The sequence below is a fragment of the Protopterus annectens genome, chromosome 11.part0 (assembly GCF_019279795.1).
Source record: "Protopterus annectens isolate FY-2018-M chromosome 11.part0, PAN1.0, whole genome shotgun sequence".
Classification (NCBI taxonomy): Eukaryota; Metazoa; Chordata; order Ceratodontiformes; family Protopteridae; genus Protopterus; species Protopterus annectens.
The window spans coordinates 54031955-54056776 of NC_056745.1; the positions used below are offsets into that span (position 1 = coordinate 54031955).

The 24822-nt window shown below is 42.6% G+C and overlaps 1 protein-coding gene across 1 annotated transcript in view; it reads right to left on the reverse strand.

The window, feature by feature from the left end:
- Window positions 1-1334: 1334 nt before the first annotated feature.
- Window positions 1335-24822, reverse strand: part of THAP5 (THAP domain containing 5) — a 145304-nt gene continuing 121816 nt past the window's right edge. Inside the window, exon 3 of the mRNA XM_044087414.1 lies at window positions 1335-3500. Within this exon, the coding sequence (XP_043943349.1) occupies window positions 2565-3500 (936 nt within the window). The 3' untranslated portion in view covers window positions 1335-2564. The remainder of the gene's footprint in view (window positions 3501-24822) is intronic.

Consider the following 24822-nt stretch of genomic DNA (forward strand, 5'->3'; position numbering starts at 1 on the left):
GAAGTAGTGGGTATCAGGGGCTGCAAAAGCACCTCACTGAGTACCGGCGAACTGGCGACTAGCTTAGGAGAAGAGTCATCGGCAGCTTTAGACCTAGACGGCCTGTCTCTGTCTTTATCTTTGCATTTTTTCGGAATGCCGGTAGTCGGATGGCTTACTGAAGACATATCTGGATAATTGAACAGGTAACCCAAATATTTAGAAGCGTAAATATACCGACAACGAATAATTTGTCGCTTAAATAAGGCACAAAACTGACAGCGAGGTACATCGTGGTCAGGGCCTAGGCAAGGAATACAGTACGAATTAAAATCTTTATGAGGTATTTGCTTTCCACAAGAAATACAACTATTGACTTTTACTGACATCGGATAAGAGCAAGAAAAAATGTTTCCCCAACAGGGTACTTACCTTTAGTTGAAGACTTTGGTTCTGAAACTCGAAAACGAAAATTTTAGGAGTTGGCCGACTGGCACTTGCTAACTGCTTCTGCTTCGGGCACAGCACGGCAAGAAAGACTGGTAAAATGGTGTCGGCTACATACTTTATACCTCTGACTACCTGATGTCATGGAAGATGAGACAGCAACCGACGCAGGACCAAAGACTTTGATAATCAGGCTGACTGAGGGCTACTGCAAGCAGATAACCCAAATGTGATGACTGCAACAGTGAAACACGAAGAACATCTGCAAAACCATGCTCTGCTGCTGAACAGGCAAAGTTATTTGCTATGAATACATTCATAAAAGTATACGTATGTCTCCAGTACAAAGTATAAAATGGCATTCAGCAAACTAGTTACTTAGTGGTCAAAATTAAACAGGAAAATGAAAATGTCATAAAAACAGACCAAGTTGCTCCCTTTATTCTGGCTTTAATATGATTGTAGCAGCTATACTCTTGTAATTAGAAAATGAAGTTATGTACTTACCATAACGTTCCATGTTAGTAGTCCATCTCACCCTTCATTCTTTACGTATGGGTTCGGAGCTGAATGTCGGCTCTGACTTGGCCTATTCTCAAGCTGGAAAGCTTCTGATTGGCTCATGGCTTGAGGGTATCCCACAGTGTACCAGTACAATCCCCAGATCCCCAGGAATAGGCAGAATCGGAGCAGACATTCGGCTCCAAACCCATACGTAAACAATGAAAGTGAGATAGGACTACTTAACATACCAGTTTTTGCACACTTCTACGGTAACAAAACATGCAGAATGTGTCATGCAGGACTGAGTGAAGCCTTTTAGAATTTAAAAGCATCATATGCACATGCTATTATCTACTGGAACAGAAATCCCCAGTTTTCAGGAATGGAAAAGACAGACTACAGTCTCCAAAAATTTAATTTTTATTTGCATCAGTTTGTCCGATGAACCAATTATAAGCCTTCTCTGCACAAAGATAAGAGGCGCCAACACCACCTTTTCTGCTAGGCACTACTGTGGCTTCCAGCTAATAATAAAGAGCTACACTTTAATACAGAAACTGTGCATGAAGAATTTCTGCAATTAGAGGAGACTTACTAACAAGTGCTCAGCATTTTAAGCAGGTAATCAGAGGCAAGTATAAACCAATAGGTGGATTTTTATGGAAGCCTTTCGTCCAATTCCCCAGTTGGCCTGTGCTATGCACTGAGCTTGGCTGCCTGCACTAATGGCAGTTAAGCACTGTATCTGATCAGCGTTATGTACTGCAGTGTCCTAAGCACTGTAAAAAAACCCAGAAGCTGCTACAAATCACAGCTTTAAATACCAACGTCATCAAAAGACTAATTCTCAGGAATACATAAGCGGATGGTACTACAGCTAAACCTGACATAGGAAGACACAGTGTAAAAATGGAAAACGGATACGAAAAAGAAAACAATTGACATATCTTAAAAAGGGTGCAATCATTTCACCTTACTCCTGCTGACATAGGACGATTCAGTGTATGCATGTATACAGCAGTTTACTCATAAATGGCATGTTGTTTAAAAACATAATGGGAATACTTGTAATGCAATTTATTCCCAGCTAACTGGCAGACTTTCTGTGAATATAGCAGTGCAACAGAGATAATGGTTGAAAACTAAGGGGTCAGTTATGAAGTTGCAAATGATCCCTAGGTGACAAAAAAACAGAACAAGTTAAACATACCTAGAGGTTATGATTAAAAGTGAAACCTGGATCAAAGGTATATCAAATGAATATACCCAAAAACACAACAAAATAGCATTTTGAAGGTGAAATGTTCAACTACAAAAAGGGCAACAATGCACTAGCCAACAATTACTCCACAAACTGCTGCCAAAGTACGGTAATGACTTCTATGACTAAATAAATGGGGATGACCAAAACGTCTGAATGTCACTGCTAAAATAAGGTATGGGGGCCACAGGTATCCTGCTTCAGCAGCTTGTAAGATGGCACAGCCAAACCTCCCAAACGCCAAACTTCTCCTAGCCTTGGAAAGTCGGACCAAAGCTGTGGAATCCATAAGGATCTTCCATAAGGATCTTCAGGAGCCATGACACCATTAGTGCCGCTCCCACTCAAAAGGCATGCATGACAGTGGGGTCAGCTATACTGAAGCCATTTCAAATGCTGCATAATAACTCTCTAAAAGTTTTTCTTTTGAAATAACATTTTCTTGTCTTAATTGCTCAATAAGAGTTTCTAATGATTTTAGTCGGGCTAGTGTCTTTTTTTCCTGTAGCTCCAATAAAGTTACCTTTGCATGAAGCTTTGCAATTTTTTGCCAAAGGTAATCAACATCAGCACCCTGACGGAAATATGAATGTTCTATTTGCAAACTGTCAACTCCAGAACTTTCACTGAAACAAACAGCATCTGTTTCCATCTGATCCCCACTTTCAAAGTGATGGTTGGTCAAAAGAGTGCAGGCAGATTCTGCAATGTCCTCAGAGCTGTCACTCAGTATAACGGTGATAACGGAGTCATCAGTTTGACTGAACTGCTCACTAGTCTGAGTAATAACACTTGATGTTACACTATTGTCATTATTCTGCAATGAAATAAATGAGACATTTGAATCTAGCCGAACACCACAATCTGCTATTTCAGAGGGCTGATCCTCAGACACAAGCGGAGCAACAGGTTGCACTTTTGTATTAAGTTGTTCACATCCTTCAGCCACTGAGGCATCTGTGCTCTTTACAATGTGCTGAGACAAGGAACACATCTCAAATAAGTCTGTCTTAGCTGTAATGCCCACAACTGATTTTATATTTTGAGAGGAATTTTCAAGTTGGCATTCGGGTCTAATCTTGTTTTCACTTTCACCCGTCTGTAAAGAGGCATGTTTGTTCCTCTGAATGTGCCTTGTGAAAATAGTGGAACATTTATTTTCACTTTCTTTTGGTTCTTCACTCATCATACTTTCGACTTCTGGAATGATCTTAAGTGTACCATCAGAGCAACAGTTCTCCTGATTTGTAACAGACTGATCAACAGCATCTTTCCTCTTTCGAAACTTACATTTTGAATTGTTTCTTTCCTTAAAGACAAAGAAAAAGAAAATTGTGAGATAAAGGCAATGTAAAGTAAGAAGCATTTTCTATTACTAAATAACTACATATACAGCATTAAATGTTGCCCGATTACAGGCAGCAAAATTAGTTCCATTACTCTGTTTAAAAAAAAAAAAATCTCATGCCAGAAAGCCTTAAATAGCATATGCAAAGATGGCCTATCTGAAAAGCAGCAGCTGGTATGCATGCAGTAAGCATTTAGGTCCTGGCATGGATTACTGTGAATTAACAGAAAGGGACGATTTCAATTTTAATTATAAATATAATTACATTTTTAAGTCCTTGCTGCATGCGAGGCATAAGATTTGTGACAAACATGCCACACACATTTCAGTATGATGCCACAGCTCAGAATAAGAATAACTCACTGCACTGCATTAAAAAACAAAAAAAGCAATTCTTCCCTTTGTTTTACTGCTGTCATTTCGCCAACATGGAGGGTTTTTTTTTTTTTTGGTTGCTGTTGGTTTTGAACAAGTTGTCATGTGTGGAAAATAACTTCAGCCAACTAACTGACAGTTGCTTGTTCCTTTTAATTTACTCTAATTTTGTAAAGTACAAAAAAAGAAGTTATGTACTCACCATAATGTTCCATGTTTGTAGTCCATCTTGCCCTTCATTCTTGCATATGGATTCGGAGCCGATCCTTGGCTCCGACTCGGCTGATTACAAAGCTCGAAGTCTCTAAGTTGGCTTGTGGTAAGGTAGGTATCCCATAATGCATTACTAACAATCCCCAGATCTTGTTTGCTGCTGTCTATAATAGTGATATAGAAGTATTTCCACAAGGAAAAAATAGATGAAAGGTCTCAAACTCTAAGGAAGATAGAAATTATCTTGTCTCCAGATCCTCCAAGGATACGTGGATGGGGGTAGGTTCGTAAAAATGAAGGGCGAGATGGAATACAAACATGTAACGTTGTGAGTACATAACTTCTTTATGTTCTGTAGTCCTACCTTGCCTTCATTCTTACATATGGGACAGTGTCCCTAGCACCTTTTTCCTAAGGTGGCTCATGGGAATATACTCCTAAGAACCATGGAACCAAAGGAGGCTCTACCACTGGAGGCAAAGTCCAATTTGTAATGAGTAATAAAGGTATGAGGGGTAGCCCAAGTTGCTGCTGCACATATATTGTACATTGGAATTCTGGCCTGAAAAGCGGCAGATGTGGCTATAGATCTGGTGGAATGAGCTTTAAATTTTAAATGGGAGTTCATTGCCATTAGAAGAGTAAATATAAGATATGCAATTTGAAATCCAGTTTGATAACATTATCTTGCAGACTGGCATTCCTTTGCTTGTCTCCAAAAAAAAGATATAAATAATTGGTCTGATTTTCTAAATTCTTTGGTTCTATGTAGATAGAACCTTAACTGTCTGTGTACATCAAGTTGATGAAAAAAGAAGATATGTCTTACCATAACGTTCCATCTGTATTGTTGATCCTCGTTCAGTCATTACGTCTGGGTTATCTGTTCTGACCTTGGAACCAAGCCGGCCATCTTCCAAGCTCGCGACAGCCACAAACTCTCAAGCTAAACTTTTACCCACAATTCCCCTCTCCCTGTTACCCCAGATTGAGTTTGCAAGTCAAAGGAAGTAGAGGCCACCTCTGGTCAAAGAACCTAACGGAACCGGATGATGAGACCAACTATAAGCCTCAGGAGGGGGAAGGAGGGAGGGTCGTAATGACTGAACGAGGATCAACAATACAGAAGGAACATTATGGTAAGACATAACTTCTTTATCTGATATTGTTAATCCTCATTCATTCCTTACGCCTGGGACAGAGTCCCCAGCTACCTTTATTCCTGGGAGGCTCTCATGGAAGGACATTCCTGAGCACCATAGAACCAAAGGATGCTCTTCATCTGGAGGTCAAATCCAATTTGTAATGGCTGATGAAGGCATGGGGTCTAGCCCAAGTTGCAGCTGCACAAATGTCAGGTAAAGAAGCTCTAGCATGAAAGGCAGCAGAAGTTGCAACAGATCTAGTGGAATGAGCCCTAATAGCTGTAGTCAGAGGGATAACGTGAGTTTTGTAAATACATGTTACACAGTCTTTTAACCATTTAGCCAATGTGACCTTAGAAACAGCACATCCAAAATCTAGGACCAGAATAGGCCAGGAACAGCTGATCTGATTTGCGAGAAGCCTTAGTTCTGTCTAGATAGAAATAAAGTTGCCTGTGAATGTCAAGGGTATGTAGGCAATACCCTCCTCCGTTTGAAAGATTGGGAAAGAAAACTGGCAATTCAATGGATTGGTTAATGTACATTTCAGAGATCACTTTTGGCAGGAAGGATTAGTCCTCAATGACACTATCTTTATGAAAGATTATGTAAGGCTGTTTGATGCATAGAGCTTGAAGTTCAGAGAAACGTTTGGCAGAAGTAATGGCGAGCAAGAAGAAAGTTTTCCAAGACAGAAACTTGAGTTTGCATGAAAAAGCTGGTTAAAAGGGAGTCGTAGTTAATGCTTGCAGGACTAAAGACAGATCCCACGGCTGGCTAGGTTCTCTAAAAGGGGGGTTTCAAATGATTTACGCCTTTTAGAAAAGTCTTGCATAATTTGTGTGACATACGAGAAGAGTCATGGACACCATTGTGAAAATTAGATATCGCGGCCAAATGAACTCTAAAGGTAAAAGTAGATAGGCCGGATTGGAATAAACTAGATGGGTATCCAGTACTACCGGCACTGGTGCTGGAAAATGGTCTCTCTCTTTTTCCTTCAGCCAAATAGTAAACCTTTTCCACTTGCTGAGATAAGTAGCTCTGGTGGAAGACTTATGAGACGCAATAAGAACGTCACGTACTAGGGAAGAAAGATCAGTCTGCCTGGCAATCACTGGAAGTGGAGGAACCAAGCTGTGAGCTTCAGGCTGTTCAGGTTGGGATGAATCAGTTTCTGCAGATGGGAGAATGAATCCGGAGTTGGATCGAGAATCCATGGTTGATCTAGCAGGTGAGGCCATAAGAAGGGGAACCAAATTTGCTGAGGCCAATACGGCGCAATGAGGATTATCTTGTGCTTCAACCGGCGGGCTTTCTTCAGGAACTGGGGAATGAGAGGAAGAGGGGGAAAGGCATAAAAGCAGGCCCAAGGGTCAATCGTGGACTAGAACATCCCTGGGTGACTGTCCCTGAGGGGGACTCAGGGCGAAGTAATTGCTGCACTTGTAGTTGGTCGGGGATGCAAAAAGGTCACAGCAAGGGAAACCTCAGTGGTTGAAAATCTCTGCCACTATAAGAGGATTCAGAGATCACTCGCGTGGTTGCAGAATGCACCTGCTCAATCTGTTTGCTATCATGTTGGAACTCCTGGGAATGTGCGTTGCTAAAAGAAAGCAGTTGGTAGCCATTGCCCATTGCCATATCCTCCCGACAAAGTGTGTAGGATTTGGTTCCACCTTGTTTGTTGATGTACCAGACTACAGCCATGTTGTCCGATTGTATTGCAATAGTGCCTGATGGAAGGACGGGATGAAATGCTTGCAACGCTAGAAGCACCACCCTCAGTTCTAGGACATTTATATGCAGATGAGCCTCTAGGTCCGACCATGTGCCTTGGACTGTCTTCCCCTGCAAAAGCCCCACCCCATCAGGGAGGCGTCCGTGGTCACTGTGGCTTTGGGCTGTTGGGGTGGGAAGGAGAGACCATTGTGACGGGTTCTGCAACATCCACTAAATTAAGTCTTGTTTGCATCTCTGAGTCACCCAAATCTGAGATGAGAGAGGAAACTGAAAAGGGTACCACTGGGTGAGTAGTAACCATTGAAAAAGCCTCATGTGAAACCTCGCAAGGGGACAATGGTGATGGAAGCTGCCATGGAACCGAACACCTTGAGAACAGAATGTGCTGTCGATCTTTCCCTTGAGAGGATGGGTACGAGTTGTTTTATCCTTAAGATTCTGCGCTTTGGAATCAATGCCGTGCAGTTCTTCGTATCCAACAGGACCCCAATGAATTCTATGGACTGGGATGGGGATAGGTTGGATTTTTGCCAGTTTATAGTTATACCTAAACTTTCTGTGGTGTGAAGAGAGTATGCCAAGGTTTTTTCCAATAAATGTCTGGTGGGAGCGGTGATGAGCCAGTCGACTAGGTATGGAAACACCCAGAATCCTTTTAGTCACAGGTGAGCTGTGAGGGCTGTAGAGAGTCCGAAGGGCAGTACTTGGAACTGGTAATGACTGGCTCCTGCATGGAAGCGAAGGAATCTTCTCGACGGTCTGTCCACCTTTATGTGGCAGTACGCATCTTTAAGATCTATAGAGTACATCCAATCGCCTGCCTCCAATAATGGGAGGATAGACTGTAGTGACCATCTGGAATTTCTGTACTTCTACAAATTTGTTTAGCACACCGAGATCCAAAATTGGTCTCCAGTCCCCGGTCTTTTTTGGTACTAAAAATAATCTTGAGTAGAATCTGGATCCTATCTAGTCTGGTGGGACTAGGTGGATGACTCTTTCATAGCAGCTTTGAAATCTCTAATGCTGCTTCTACCATTTGACTGGGTGGTACGTCGGGTAAACTCTTTAGTGGGGCGGGACAAAGATCAAAGGGAATATGATAACCTCTGGTTATTACCTCTCGTACCCAAGAATCGGTAGTAATGGTTAGCCAGGCTGAAGGGTACAAAGAGAAAGAACCCCCAACCGCTTCCAGAGGAAAGCAGTTGGGCCGCTCTTCAGGAGCACTGGTAGGGCTGGCCAGAGAAAATCTCTAGAATCCTGGTTATGCAGACCTCCTCTGCCCCGAAAGGGGCATCTTCCATATGAGTTTCCCCCTCTGCCTCTAGAGGAAAACTCTGCTCGTGTGTCACGGAAAGTACCCAGAGACTTTTTGTGCCACATCTTCCCACTCTTCTAGTTTCTGCAGAAAGCTCGTTGAGGGGAAGAATAGCGGACACCAATGGCAGAAAGGGTCTTACCCTTCCTGTTCACACCTAGCCAATGTGTCTTTAACCTTGGGTCCAAACAACGAAGAGGCTTCAATGGGAGCGTTCAGAAAGGAAGCCTTGAAAGGTTCCACAAAAATCACACAAGCGCATCCAGGCAATGCCATCTCATGACTATGCCTGCACCCGCTGCTCTAGCTGCTCCTCCTGATGCGTGAGAAATCAGACGCATGGAGAAGTTAGAAATCGATTCAAGGGTAGCTAACTGTGGGGCCACTTTGTCCAGGACCTCAGACACTGCTCCGGCGAAGGTTTCAGAGAGCTCAGAAATTAAGTCTCTTTGAAGCCTGGTAAAATGTGCCATATAATTCAGGGACCTGACAGCAAAGGTCGCTGATGCAACGGTACACTTCCCTAATCTGTCCAGCGCCCAAGACTCTGTTGGGCGGGTGGACGTTCTAGCTTTCTTCCGCCAGATCCTTCTTTGTTGCGGCCGCCACCACCAAGGCATCTACAGGAAGACCTTTGGACCAGTGAGGCTCACAAGCTGGAGGAAACAGGATTTTATCTGGCCTGCGGGGAATGGCATCAACTGTGTCAGAAGCCTTCCATGCACGCTGCACGACGAGCCGGACAAGGTTGTGGGCAGGTGGAGTAATCCAAGAGGTAGGGGGCTGGGCATGAAAGACCTGCAGGAACACAGACTCTTCAGAGGTCGGGTTAGAGGGCCACCAATCACCTCTCTGCTTAAGAATTTCGAGGATATCTCCAAAGGATACCTCAGAGGGTGACCGAGGGGATCCTACCCCAATGTCTGTGTCTTCCGTGAGGGACTCTTCTGGGGAGTCCACCTGCTTCCTCTTACACAAACTCTTGCAATGAACTTCCTCAGGGGGAGAATCTGGAGAAGACGGTGCAAAAGGGGCCTCCAGTGGGAGTGTGCCCAGAGGCCCTTGTACCCACTGTCCACCAGAGGTGTCTTGTGTAAAGTGTGGTCCAGAGGAGGACAGGGGCACATAGCACATGATCGCCAGACGCAAGAGCCTTCTCCACGAGTTGGAAGGCTGGTCCACCCAAGGAAGTCACACCCCGCTCAAGCATATCAGCCTGCCGACTCTGAGTCCCTGGATGGCTGTGAGAAACAGGGGTACGTACGTCACAGCTAGCATCCAGAGCAGTGACTGGAGTGACAAGTCTCCTGCCACAAAGGCAACTGTGACTCTGAGGTCCATGAAAGGAGCAGAAATGAGGAAGTCTGTGCTACAGCAGGGGGCTTCAAAGACAATGAAGGAGGAGAATAAGTAGGAGTCCTTGGAAAAGGGTGATCACCCCCAAAGGAAGAGTAGTTCCTGGAGGGTTGGATACCTCTGGCCCAAAGCAATTGATCCACAAGGCATACCACATCATGTTCCGAGAGGCTTCTAGTGGATCTCAGACATAGCTGAAGGGGAGTCAGGTCTATCCAAGGGTGTAGGAAACTCTGTGCCCACAAAGGCGTCTTTGGACGGTGCTAAAATAGGCAAATGCACCGAAAACAATGGAGACATTAAGGCTTGTACTACTACTGTGTGCACCGAGGAAATCCTCTGTGCCGAAGATAAGGTCTGCACCGACGAGGCCGGTGCCGAAGTGGTAACTGGCACTATGGTAGGTGCTGAAAGAGTCTGTGCAGAAAACGAGGTGGTCGATATAGAGAGAGAATAGTCGGTGCCGTGAAAATAGTTGGACCAGAGGCAGGAGCGGACGTCGGAACAGTCGACGACACTGGACAGGTCTGCATTAAGGAAAAGGTCGGTGCCGGTAAGGTATTCTGAACCGAGAGGCCCCTCAGTTCCAATGAGGTATAGGGCATAAAACTCTGTGCCAAAGTAAAAGATGGTGCCGAAATCCTCAGGGCCGAGGAAGTCAAATCCAAACTAGAAAAGGTTTGGCCTTCTTAGGTCTCTATTCCTGGTTGTCCTTAGCAGGAGATGAAGGGAAAGACCTGACCTTCTTGTGTTCACCGCTTTTCTTATGGGAACTAGGAGGGGTTGAAGCCTCCAACCTAGAAATAGCCTCTGAAAAGAAAGATTTAAGTAGTCCCTTTAAAATCAGTTTATTTTTCCTTTCCACCAAAGTCCTGTTAGAAAAATTAGCACAAATCCAGCAAGGCAAGTCAACAGTCAAGTGAGGCACACCTAAACAGTAAACACAACGCATGTGCATCTGAAATAGGCCAATTTATGCCCACAAGCCACACATCTTTTAAATCCCAGACCACCTTTTTTCTCTGCCATGACAGGAGGAAGAAGGTACCAACAATGGTACGAGAAATACCTGAAGGTAAAGCAGGAAAGATTTTACCAATGATGGTAAAGGAGTTGCCTCATGGTAAGAAGAAAGAAGGGATAGAAAAAAAAAAACAAAAAAAAGAGTTGCTAGATGCGATAGGGTAAGAGATAACTATTTAACAAAATTAGAACAGAGAATAACTGCAATACAATAATGTATTATCAAAAAGTTTATATAGCTCAAGAGAAGTGGCTTGACATGACTGACTGGTGATGCGGCAAACAAAATCTGGGATAACAGGGAGAGGGGAATTGTGGATAAGAGTTTAGCTCGAGAGTTTGTGGCTGTCATGAGCTTGGAAGATGGCCGGCTTGGTTCCGAGGTCGGAACCGATAACCCAGGTGTAAGGAATGAATGAGGATTAACAATATCAGATCTTGTATTCCACTTTGTTTGTATGATTTGGAAAAAATACTGTCAGTTCACGAGTTTGATTAATATTTGATTGTGAACAAATCTTGGGGACGAAGGAAGGATTAGTGTGAAGGGAAACAATGTCTCTACGGAATATCATGTAAGGAGGTTTGACTCGAGTGCTTGCAGCTCTGACACTCTTCTGGCGGATGTAATGGCTACCAGAAAAATGGTCCTCCATGAAAGGAACTTTAAATCACATGTATGTGAAGGTTCAAAAGGTGGTGAGGTAAGTTTTGAAAGAACAAAATTTAAATCCCAGGGAGATATAGGTTCTTGAAAAGGTGGTCTTAGTAAGGTAGTGCCTTTTAAAAATGATTTATACAATCTGAGCGCCATAAGATTAGGTTCCTGTTGCCCCAAATTAAAATTGGAGATAGATGCTAATTGAACTTTGATTGAAGAAGCAGCTGATCCCAGATGAGAAAGTTTGGTTAGAAATTCTAATACTAAGGGAATGGAGGCTGTTTATGGATCTATGTTCCTAGCTTGTGCCCAAAGGGAAAATCTTTTCCATTTGCTAGCATGCAATTTTCTTGTAGAAGGTTTATGAGAGGATGTCAGGATATGTGTAACTGCAGGGGAGAAATCATGAAGCCTGACTAGGGATGGAAGAGTAGCAGCCAAGCTGTCAGGTTGAGGGTGTGTGGAGACAGGGATGGAATGTGACTGATATGTGTCAGAAGGTCTGCTACTGGGTCCAGAGTCCATGGATTGTCCAGAAGGTGAGGCCAGAGAAAGGGGAATCAGATCTGATGAGCCAGTAAGGAGGGATAAGAATCATTCTGCTTCCCAAAGTCTCTGCTTTCTGGATAACTTTCGATATTCGTGGAAAGGGAGGAAAAGCATAAAGAAGTCCCGAAGGCCAATCGTGGACAAGTGCGTCTCTCTCTGGGTCTCCCCCGGGGGTGGGGGATAAGGGTGAAGTAGCTGCTGCATTTGGTGTTCATTGGGGTGGCAAACAGATCGCAGCAAGGCTGTCCCCATTTGCAGAAAATCTGTTCCGTGACTTTCTGATTCAGAGACCACTCGTGAGGCATCAAGATTGCCCTGCTGAGCTTGTCGGCTATCACTTGGTTCTCCCCGGGGTATGCGTTGCAACTAGAAAAGCATTGGGAAGATATCACCCACTGCCAAACAAGTATAGCCTCTTGACATAGGGGGTAGGATCTGGTTCTCCCTTGATTATATACCATACCACTGACATATTGTCTAATTGGATTGCTATTGTCCCTAGAGGAAGTCATGAAGTGCTTGCAACACTAGTAGCCCTGCTCTCATCTCTAAAACATTGATATGCAAGTGAGCCTTGTGTTCTTGCCATGTGCCTTGGACTGTCCTTCCTAGATAATGCCCCCCTATCTAGGAGGCATCCGTGGTCACAGTAGCAACGGGTTGGCGAGGAATGAATGGTCTTCCTATTGTCTGAATCCATCAACAAAAGGTCCCTTTTGCAAGATTCTGTTATTAAAATGGGATGAGACAGAGGCAATTGCTGAAGAGACCACTGGGAAAAGAGTAGCTGCTGTAGAATTCTCATATGCAGTATGGCTAACGGAACTAGAGTTAGAGTAGAGGCCATGGTTCCCAGTAGTTTGAGCATGGTCTTTGCTTTGACCTTATTTGTCGTCTTAGATTTTGCACTCTGTCTGAAGGAGGGCGAGCCATCACTGCGACTGTGTCTATTTCTGCTCCTATAAAAGTTGCATATTGAGAGGGCGACAAGACAGACTTACCAATTTCTAGTAATGCCTAGCTGAGTACAGACTTGGATGGTTGAATCCCTGGCTTGTAGAAGTAGATGCCTGGTGGTGGCAGTCAGGAGCCAGTCGTCCAGGTATGGAAACACTTGGAATCCAAGACGTTTCAAGTGAGCTGCTACTACCGCCATGCATTTGGTGAACACTCTGGGGGCTGTGGTGAGACAAAGGCAGAGCACGAAATTGGTAATGACTGGCTCCCACACGAATTGTAAAGGACTCCTTGATGCTCTGTCCATTTTTATGTGGTAGTACACATCTTGGAGGTCTATGGAACACATCCAATTGTCTTTCCCTAACAGAGGGAGTATAGACTGCAGTGTTACCATTCAGAACTTGGACTTCTTCACTGATTTGTTTAACTTGCCGAGATGCAAGATGGGCCTCCAGTCCCCTGTTCGTTTTGGTACTAAAAAGAAATCGGGAGTAAATTCCAAATCCTATCTGGTCTGCGAGGACAGTTAGAATGACTCTTTTGAAGCAACTTTTGGACTTCTATAGTTGCTTGATCCCCGTGATTGGGTGGAACATCTGGGATTTTCCTGGTTAGAGGAGGTGGAAAGGAGAAGGGGATGGAGTATCCTCTGGAAATAATCCTTTGTATCCACTTGTCTTGTGTCATGTCATGCCAGGCTTCTGGGTACAAAGATAAGTGACCTTCGACTGGCTCCAGAGAACCGGACGTCATGAAAGAAGGGACAGCAACTGACGCAGGGCCCAAGACTTTGTTAATCAGGCAGACTGAGGGGAACCTGCCAGCAGATTACCCAAATGTAATGACTGCAACAGTGAAACACAAAGAACATCTCCTGAACCCGCTGCTGCCCTGCTCACTCCATCTGCTGCGTAAGATATGAACCTCATGGAGGAGTTAACAATAGAGTTTAAGGTGGACAACTGAGCAGTGACCTTCTCAGGGACTCCTTCAGTTAAAGTACCTTGGAGAGTATCTCCCAGATCTTTTACGCGATCTCTCTGAAGACTAGTGAAATGGGTGAGGTAATTCAGCAATCAGAGTGTAAAAGCCGCTGAAGAAAAAATATGCTTCCCGTACCTGTCCATCGTTCGAGACTCTATTCGGTGGGTGGACAGATGAAGTCTCTGCTAGTTCCTTCTTTGTGGCTACTACCACCACCATGACATCTACAGGCACACCTTTGGTCTGAAACTCTTTCCTTAGGAACGGAAAGGAATTTGTTCGGCCTTCTAGGGACTGGTTCCACAGTGTCAGGAGTTTCTCACACCTTTCGACTCACCAACTCTAGCAGGTCATCGAAAGGTGGACACACCCAAGAAGCTGAAGGTTGAGACCAGAAAGCCTTCAGGTACACTGACTTATCAGAAGGGGTGACGGTGGGCCAGCCACCTCTCTTTTTCAGGATCTCTAGGATATCTACAAAGGAAATATTAGAGGATGACCTAGAGGGCCCTTCTGACTCCGCAAGGTCAGTGTCAGAGGTGATGGACTCATCGGGGAGTCTACATGCTTCCTCTTGCAAGTTTTCTTCCAAGGAGGCTCCTCAGAAGGATATTCTGGGGAGGTCTCTGAAGACTGGGGGCCACCCAAGGAGGGCTGCTGGTCTCTGCTGTTACGAGAGGGGGATGGTGCTGACACAGAGATCGCAGCTTGAGGGGGAAGAAGATTGGTACCCTGGTGTAGAGCTGAAGATCTAGACAGCACACTCCTCATCATCTCGAAGGCATACCCCCCCCCCCCCCGGCTCAGAGGTCACCACCGGTTCTGAAGAAGCAGAAGTATCCCCCGGCTCTGGAGCAATTGGCTCTGAGGCAGATGTAGGATCCAAGCTCAGCTATGCTGACGCACCGAGATGTAGGCTCGGAACTGAAGTTCAGATACAACTTCCATCAGCATCCATCAGGGCGGACTGGTGGCCTTCGGCTCCTAGACACCAGGGATGGGACCGAAGGTGTCTGAGCAGAACTCTGCTCCAAGAAAACCACTTTGGGTGCTGGAACAGATGGTTTCACAACAAACGGCCCAGACAGATCTGGCTCCGAAAGACTGTCGTGGCTCGGAGGAACAAAAGCAGGTAATATGGCCTTAGACTGCTCCAGAACCAATTGGGTTGGAACAGACAGCAAATTTGCTAGTGTCAATGACTTGTCTACGCACCACCCTCTCGACATCCTCATCAGAGACACTCATGGAGGATCTGGAAGACAAGGCAGGGGATCAAGATCTCTGCAAAATTGGAGATCCAAGTGTCAGGGATACCGGTAGTAAGTCTTTTGACCAGCTCCGAGGTATGGATTCAGCTATAGGCTCCAAAGAACTTGGAGCCGAAACTGGAAGGTCTATATCAATAACCTCAACCAGCTATGAAGACAGAGGAGCTGAAGAGGTAGAAGGTTTGACAACTTTGGCAACTTTCTCTGGAGGTCCTGATTTGTCAGTCGGTGTCGGAGACATCACTAACGTAACCTTCTCTTTTTTTGAAGAAGGAGACTTGGAGTGAGAAGAGGAAGAACTAGCTAAATCCTCCTCAAAGGAAGGTTTAAGGAGACCTTTCAAAATCAGTTTGTTCTTCCTTTCCTGGAGAACCTGGGAACTAAAAGAACAGCAAAAGGTACACGTCTCCTGTAGCTGTATGGCTCCCAAACAATAAACACAAATACTATGCCAGTCAGTCAGGGACATTTTTTGTGAACATTTTAGGCATTTCTTAAAACCCAAAGGTTTATGGTCTATAGTTTACTTAGACATAACTACCACAACAGCGACAACAGAACATAAATGTAAACAGCAAAAACAATAATAAGAGAAGACATGGTCCTCTAACTATGGGTCAAGCCCTGCTCAAGAAACAACACACAAGTAAGGGCAACAGAGGACTAGGTCCTCTAACTTAAATGGGCCTAGCCCTGAACAGAGGGGTAGGCGAGATAGAGAAAAAACAAGCAAGCAACAATAAGGGAAAAGTAGGTCCTCTAACTATAATGGAACTATGCCTGAGAAAGATTAACAATAACTAACACAACAAAAACGAAGGGATACCACTAAAGAAGGCCTGCAGAACAACAAATAGCAATAAAACTTCAGAAAAAAACACACTAACTACTCGCAAGTTAATAACAGTAAGCTATTAATAATAAAACTAACTTTACAGTAAAAAAAGGAAGACTATAAATATTGGAAGAAAAAAAATATTCCAACTTAGCCACGGCCAAGAAAGGGAACACTTCTGAACTGGCAAATGAGATCTGGGGATTGTTAGTAGTGCATTATGGAATACCTACCTTGCCACGAGTCAACTTAGATACTTTGCTTTGTAATCAGCTGAGTCGGAGCAGAGGATCGGCTCCAAACCCATATGTAAGAATGAAGGCGAGATAGGACTACAGAACATAAGTATGGCCAACTCTACTCCGTCGCTTTGCCACCTTCGTGCAGTCCTTCACAATATAATTAATCAAATTGTATTAAAAAAAATCAAAATACGGTTAATATTGCCCTGAGTTTATGACTGTAGATTGAACTGGTTTTGCAGTGAAGCAGTATATTAATGGTGCATTTTTTAATGTCCTGTTAAGTTTGCCAGTCATGTACTGGCATTTAATCATTCCAGCTTCTTGTATGACTCTTATCATTTGTTTAGCTGTCACTACGGACACTACAGCCTGCCTGCCAAAGTTTTCTCTTTGCTTGGAGTGTGCAGATTCATTTGAACAGCTCGCTCACAAATAATCATAGCAAGTCTACAAATTCAGTGGAGTATTCCCTTTTTCTTGTCAATATGTCACTGTAGAACTGCTTAATATAATCTGCATTAGTCCCTGATTTTATGTCCAACTGAAAATCTGTTTGGGACAGGTAGATTGCCAACACTTTTTTGTGGTAGATGATGCTGTATCTACAATGGAGACCACCAAACCTTTGGGTGCATTCAATGACCACTGCTGTCAGTGCATGCTTTACTGCTGGAAAATGAAATGGTACTTTTTGACAGACAGTCTGGTAGTGTGAACACTAATTCCTTCATCAGAGCTAGAATCAATTAACATGTACTCTGGGAATGGAGCAATTTTAAACAGTACAAGTGGCACAGCAACTTTCTCAGGCTTAGTCTGGCATCAGTTACCATTTGGATTGACAAGGACATAGAACCTGCATCCATATTTTTTCTAAGAATCATGTTTTCACTGTGCATTTCTCACAGTATTACATATACAATATGCACGGTATTTATGAATCGCTGCAAAAGCCACAATCATGGTTTTATGTAAAGACATTCATACCAGACAAAGTAAACTTGTAGTACAAGTGAACACGGCATGTTTCTGTGAGAATAAATGTACAAGAATGCACGGTCACTTACAATATCCAGAACACTGTAATTTTTGCATGACTGTATACTCAATCAAAATGTAATACATGAATCCCAGCAAGTAGAGGACATAAGGAAATCATGCTGCTGCCTTCTATAGTAAAACTGACTGTGATCATTTACACCAGCCTAGCATCACTGCAGTTAATTTTACATCCCTTTCAGTATGTCACAATGCCTACACAAGATGCACTAATTTATGATCAGAACACAGGGCTGATAAGTGCTACAGGGGTACACCTCTAAACACAGTAACAGCAATGTTATCTTGAATACATTAATATAACCACAACAGCACTCTATACAGAAATAGATTAGCTACCTATTTGCAATGAGACTTTCATAATCAATGGCTGCAGCTGAGCGGCACTACTTGCTGGAAAGGAATCTGGAGCATGCACAATCGACATATCTTTAAAATACATTACAGCCCTGCTGTGATCGTCCTTGGAATCCCTTACCATGCAGATTTTAACAACTGAAAGCTGGGCGAAACACTGAGGACTAGCGCAGAGCTCTCCAACTACCATCTATTGTATTAGGGAGACTGGCTTATGTGCTGAAATGAAGATGTGAAATATGTTCTGAAGGGCTTCCTATTGAAATCTCAATACTTGGATCGCAGTCTCATAAAAATCAAAGACAAAATACAGGAGAAAAGAGAATATAGAACACGACTCTTCCCCTTTAAAATTATTTTTTGCACTGGGCCTTGACTGAATTCAATAATTACTGCGATACTTTAATGAGCGAAATCTACTTGTTTCCCTCCATTTTAACAGTTTTTGCTGTCCAATTCTCAGCTGGACCATGCATGTTCTCCCTGCAGTCGAGTAAATTGAAAGGCACATGCAGTTAGGTGCAAGAGTGTGTGGGTGTGCCTTCTTTGAAGGTTGGCACCAAGTTGGCCACTTGACACCATAAAAATTCACTGCCAGTAATGAGCGAACAGGTGATCTGCTATGACGACCCCTAACCGGGAAAAGCCGAAAGCCTTTTTTGTGGTATTCAAACAAGTTTTGAACATTTAGTTTTCTTTGCCGGTGAACGAAGTGCTGTGTTATACAATTGCCTGACTGAACTCATTAACTACTGTGCTGTTTCCATAAACTTAATCTGCAGTTTCCCTGCATTTTTACGACAGCAAAGTTTAAGCAGAGTTGTGTAGGCGGTCTGAGAGACAGTGGGGATTATTATGCGAGAGGACAAGCTGTTGATGCTTCTAAAAAGCAAGTAATTACTGGCTACAGCCAAACAGTTTTTTTTTCCATTGGTTTACCAGCAATATTGCACTGAGCTATGCTTAGCCCAGAGGAAAAGGATAATCCCGGTCCATGATAGCCTAGTATAAACCTATGAACCTATGAACCTATGAAACCTTCATTCAATAACAAATGCAGGCACGTCAACTGAAGTTTTACCCCTAGCATGTCTAGTTACAGCCATACCCATTTGCAGGCTGTGCTTAAGGTGCTACCTTTTTATTTGGGACTATGTTACATTACTGTAAGCTGCTTCTGCCTCAGTGGAACACCTCCAACAGGTAACTACTACACTGAATACATGCAGAGGACAGACTTAATGCATGGCTTACACAGCAATCTCATGCCCAAACCTAACGAACTTGCTGCATGTCTGTAAATCACACAGAACTAGAGCTACCCATTCCACGGACCTAAATATGGCCTGCGACTTGAACAGGACATGATAGGACAGATTTGTCTCCCAGCAACTACCACGTCTTGTCTTTGGAATAGGATGTCTATTCATGTGAAGCAGAGGACCTATAGGACATTCTTACTGGTGATAACACCCACAACCCTCCTGAACATGGGCAGTCATTACTAAATGGAGTCCTTGGTATTGACTAGCATATCCATGGTACTGCATTGGGATGAATCGGCTAGGCTTGAAATAACCTCCAGGTTGATAGGATCATAGGAGTTTACTAGGTTAAGTCTTACAATATTATTCAGGCAAACTGTAAATCCCCAATTTTCTACACTCTTTACTAAAATATTTGATGCTCTCAGAAAAATTAACTCTTACTTACTTCATCACAGACTATCTGTGAGAGAGATGTAAAACAGAGGCATCACTAACATCTGAACGGGTCTATATCAAAATATCGTAAGTTTACTTACCCGAACACCTAAATGCCGACACATATTCCGCGATCTGCAAATACACCGAATGCCCTAAAGCGCGAAATTCAAAAACTCGAAATGTCATAGTTGTCCCATCCCATCCCACCGCCCGCTACATACTACCTACACAAACTAAACAAACCACATACATACACTAAACAAAACCCTACTTTTAACCCTAAACTAAACCCTACTTCTAACCCTACACTATATCTTTCATATGCCACCAACTATGCACTTAACCTGCACACTAACCCTAAGGTCAGTAACTATCGCACACTTACCTTAAAAAGCTATACCCACACAAACTAAATAATCCACACACATACACTTAATAAAACCCTACTTCTAACCTTACACTAAATCTAACATACATTACCATCTATGCACTTACCTTAACCCACACCCTAACCCTAAGGTCCGTAACCTTAACCCACACCCTAACCCTAAGGTCCGTAATTATCTCACACTTACCTTACAGAGCTATACCGCAGAAGGGCCAACCATGACGAATCAATGTTTTGAATTTCGCTCTTCAGGACGATGTTTTTGCAGTTCGATGAAGACGTGTAGGCGTTTATGTGTTCGGGTAAGTAAACGTTCGAGTTTTTAATATAGACCCCATCTGAACACAGTCTGTGGATAACACAAACCTTCACACCAATCCACTCCACACATACACTTAGAAAATTATCATATGCTGAGACTATAAAGTCACTGACCAAATCTTCAAGGTCAAACAAGACTTGATCTCAATAGAAATTAAAAATGCAGCACATACTGCTACATTCACAAATGACAGTCATTAGGAAAAACTTGCCCCAAACCTAGCACTCAAACCCACCACTGACATTAATGTACAGGTGACTGGGTACACCACAGTAAGACAGTTAAGACTCTACCCTCACAACACTCACAACAGTGGAAAAAACAGGAGAGTTGCCATTTAGGTGCCAAGATTTCCGATGTCTTAAGGGCTCTCAAGACCCTCAAGATGAATAAGCATGAAATGGCGGTGGTGATGATCTCCATGTAGGTGTAAACTGCCTGATATGCAAAACCCTAAGGGAAATGCAGAGACAGAGTTTTCCAGGTCAACAATGACTAACAGTATTGAGCGCAATTCTACCTTCAGCAAGAATGATGTCAAGGTAAAAGGAAAAGATGACCAATTTCAATGACTGGCTCAGTAAATGGTGCCATTCAAAGGGGAACCTGTATGAATTAGCATGAGATGAACTGCTATACAGCCCTACTTGCTTTGCCAAGGACAGCTTAAGACTCTTTTCAGAGCTTCCAGATGCTGACTAAAGCCTTTGCTGCCCCCATGGTGCCATTTTTTTTTTGATGGCAGAGTCTGGCTAATGATCATCCAATCTACAAAACAGACAAAGCACTGGACAATATTAGAACAGCACTGCTCATTGCTGGGAGTCTAAATAACAAACTGCTTGAACCTAAATTCCTCCTGCATCTAGAGTGCATTCATTATTAATGAAACCTAGTCTAAAAGTACTGAAAGCACCATCTCTATATACCAGGGTTTGAGTCTAACGCAGTGGGAGTATTCATAATTGTTAAAGACTACATTACCTTAAAACAGATTCCAAGAGACCAACAAAATGAACTTAATGAGATTCAACTCACTCTGAATAAAACTAATTATAAGGTCATAGCAAGTTAAAGGACCCCCTTGACGATCCCCAAAAACCATGTCCATTTCTTAAATACATTTGAGGCACTCCATATACACAAATACTCCATCATCCTGGGAGACTAACGACCCACTGATAAACTGGGAGATAAACCCTCAAATGTAGACTATGCTCAAAAATTCACCAATTTCATAAACAAGAATTCCCTGGATCAAATAGCCAAAGAACCCACTAAGGCACAAAATGGTCTTGAACTAGTTTTTAACATGGCAGCAATAAGTGCTATCCCAGACTGTATTCCCTTCTCCTGTCAAGTCAAACCATAAATCAGTAACCTTCTCTTTTTGAATCCCTAAATCAGCAGATGCAATATCACAACATTCAAAGATTTCAAACATGCAAACCTGCTACAAATCTATGAAGTCCCCCCAAACAAAAATGTTGACACCACTGGTATTTATGCAAATAATTTCTACACACAGAAAACTGCATAAATCTGTCAGTCTCTATCAAAACTTAAGGGAATGGAAACAGCAAACCAGCCTTGTGGACCACATGCATAAATAAACAGCACAACAACAGGAAATGGCTCATTGGAATGTATAGTAAAAGTAAAGATCTACAGATCAAAAGTCAACACGAAAAGATTATCCAAGGGACTAAAAAACACCATCAGGAAAACTAAGGCTTCCCATGAACTTGGGATAGCATCCCAAGCTAAGGATAATTACAAATTCTTCTTTACTTCTGTGATATTACAAAACACCCAATATTATCTGAACTTATTCAAAATTGGACTACCTACTCTAATGCAGTGGATATCGCAAATATACTGGCAAACAAATTCAGTGCAAAGTTCATTCCAGGACATCTATAAACGTGCACAAACACATGCGCACACACACACAAAAGAATACTTGTTACAAATACTGCCTCCTCAACTGAACCTGACTACACACACAAAAACACACACACACCTCACATTCCCCAATCACAAAAGAATACTTGTTACAAATACTACCTCCTCAATTGGACCTGACTACATACAAGGCTGCATACTGAACAGCACTAAATATGCACTGGTGGGCAGACTCCTGCAACTACACAACCTGAGCTTATCCACTGGCTTTGTTCCCAAGGTTTGGTACTCGGCAGCTGTGATGCCTCTTTACAAGGGGAGCCCAAACCACAGACATCAGACATTGCAGAACCATCAGACTGATCAGCCACATCTGCCAGGTCACAGAGCGAGTCATAACAGATCTGTTAAACTAGGATATAAAATAATATCTTATAAAGACTTGATCCCTGTTAGTTTAGTTTTGTTAAAAGTATAGCTTGACTAATGAATTGGGTAATTTTTTTGAGAGAGTAATGCAAGCCATAGGCAATGGTCACATTGTCCATACAGCACACCTTGATCTTTCCAAGTCTTTACCCCCCCCCAAAAATGTTGACACCACTGGTATTTATGCAAATAATTTCCACACACACAGAAAACTGCATAACTCTCAGTCTCTATCAAAACTATAACCACTCGCCAACATTATCAACGAGGTAAATTTACTCCAAATTCATCCCTATATATGTAGGATAGCTAACTGGATGGAGGTCAAAACCTACCCTATGAAGGTGCAGGCACGTCCTCAGAGCGTATGAAAGTAACCAGTGGGGTCCACAGGGTTCCTTGTTGGGACTTCTGCTATTTAGCGCACAGTTCTCCGGTCTCCAAATAAAAAAAACAGGAACTGAGGTTAACCACGTTCGTCGAGGATTGTAAACTGGGTATTGCACTTAAATCCCCTTATGACACGCAGAAGCTAGAAAGTGAACATGCACGTTAATAAACTGTGCACTGAAAAAGGAGTGCAACACTGTTGCAAATGGAAAACAAACCCTCCACTCAGCATCCAGTATAGAAAAATCCCAGTCCAAAAAGATGAGAGATGTTGGAACATGGGTAAATTACTGACCTTGGAACCTGGGTAAATAACTCCTTCTCCTTTGATCATGTTGCAGCAGTGGTCAGGAAATGCTTCTACCCGACACAGCTGACTGCACAGGGCATTTAATCTACACCCAAAGTCATTTTTACCCCTCTACATTCTGCACAGAATACAATGCCCACTTTGGGATGGATTTTATTAAGCATATCAGGCAGTGGAAGAGACCCCAAAGTTCCTGACAAGATCACAGGCAATAAAGGACCTGAGCTACAGACAAGACTGGAGGTCTTGTCCCTGTACTCAGCTGTCCTACAGATTCTTCAGAGGATATATATGCCTTGATTTCCAGGCAGGTAGGAATACATCAGTTCAAGACCCCTTATTCCTTCACAAACATTTTAACCCCTCCACCGTAACATCCTGTTTTGAAAATGTAAGAAAAGGTATGCGAGAAAGATCTGAGAAAATATTTTGCTGAAATAGGCAATACTTACTGTCATAACTGCAGCAAAGAGGAAACACAATTGTTGCAAGAACTGGTTCAGAATAAAGAAATTAGAATTATGAAACCAATGGTATGGTATTAATGAATGCTATTGATTAATGAGGTATAATATAGTACAGTATCCAAAAATGAGTGTCCTACAGCTTACTAAAACACTGATGTGCTTTTACATGACTTATTGACAAAATGGTACCGACTACCATACATATACACTTAGAGGTGAATCACCTATTATGCAGAGCATTTTTGGAATTCCCAAAATTCACAAAAATACTGGCAATCCACCATTTGGCCCACTGGTAGTTGCAGGAGGATTTAAAACTTCGTCCATGGCAGTATTTAAAGGCAATAGGATTTTTGGATGAATATACATGTATGGTTAGGGATTCTTGGAATTTCTTAGCTACATTAAAGGAGTTGTATGGTAGTGAGAATTCACTTGCGACAGTGGATACTGTGGATTTATTTTCCTGTATTACCCATAATATTGGACTTTCTTGGTCCAGAAAAGCATTGAGTGAATTTTTAAAATACAATGAAAATATCTTGGGGGGGGGGGGGACTTTATGGAAATAGTACTCCGTAATAATTTTGATTGTGAATATTTTCAGCAAAAAAGAGTGGGGTAGCAATGGGGGTGACCTGCACCCCAATGTTTGCCATATTGGGGACATCATCTGGTATTTAAATAACACTACTATGTGCGTCATGTATTCAGATTAAGTTTTTTGGATGCTATTATACTTGGGAATGGTGATGTTGCATTAATAATTTTATTCAGTTTTTAAATACCACTGAATTTTTAAGGTTCAATCATGTTCGGTCTTGGAAATATATTAATCATTTAGATATATTCATGTCAAAAGATTTTGAATGGAATAAATTGGAAATCAACATTTTCTAACAATTATTTGCAATACAAGACTAACCACCCCTTCAAAAAAACAGAAAAAAGTATTAAGGAGCAAATGATCTGTTTGGCGAAGATAATTTCTAAAGACAAAGACTTGGAAAGAGAAATGGACAAGTTAACAGATATTCTTGGTGCATGGATACCAAAAACCTTGTTGGAAGACGCGAGATCATTTTTAAAACACAGGAAGGATAAATTCGTACCACTATTGGGAAGAAAGTTAATTAACTCTGGTAGTAGGAAAATAATAAAAGTAATTTCGATCATTCTATGGAATTATAAGTTTGGACTGGAATGTAGTTCCATTAAAACCCTTGTAAGTAATAATTGGAAAATTACAGGAAGTGACGGGTGTGTGTT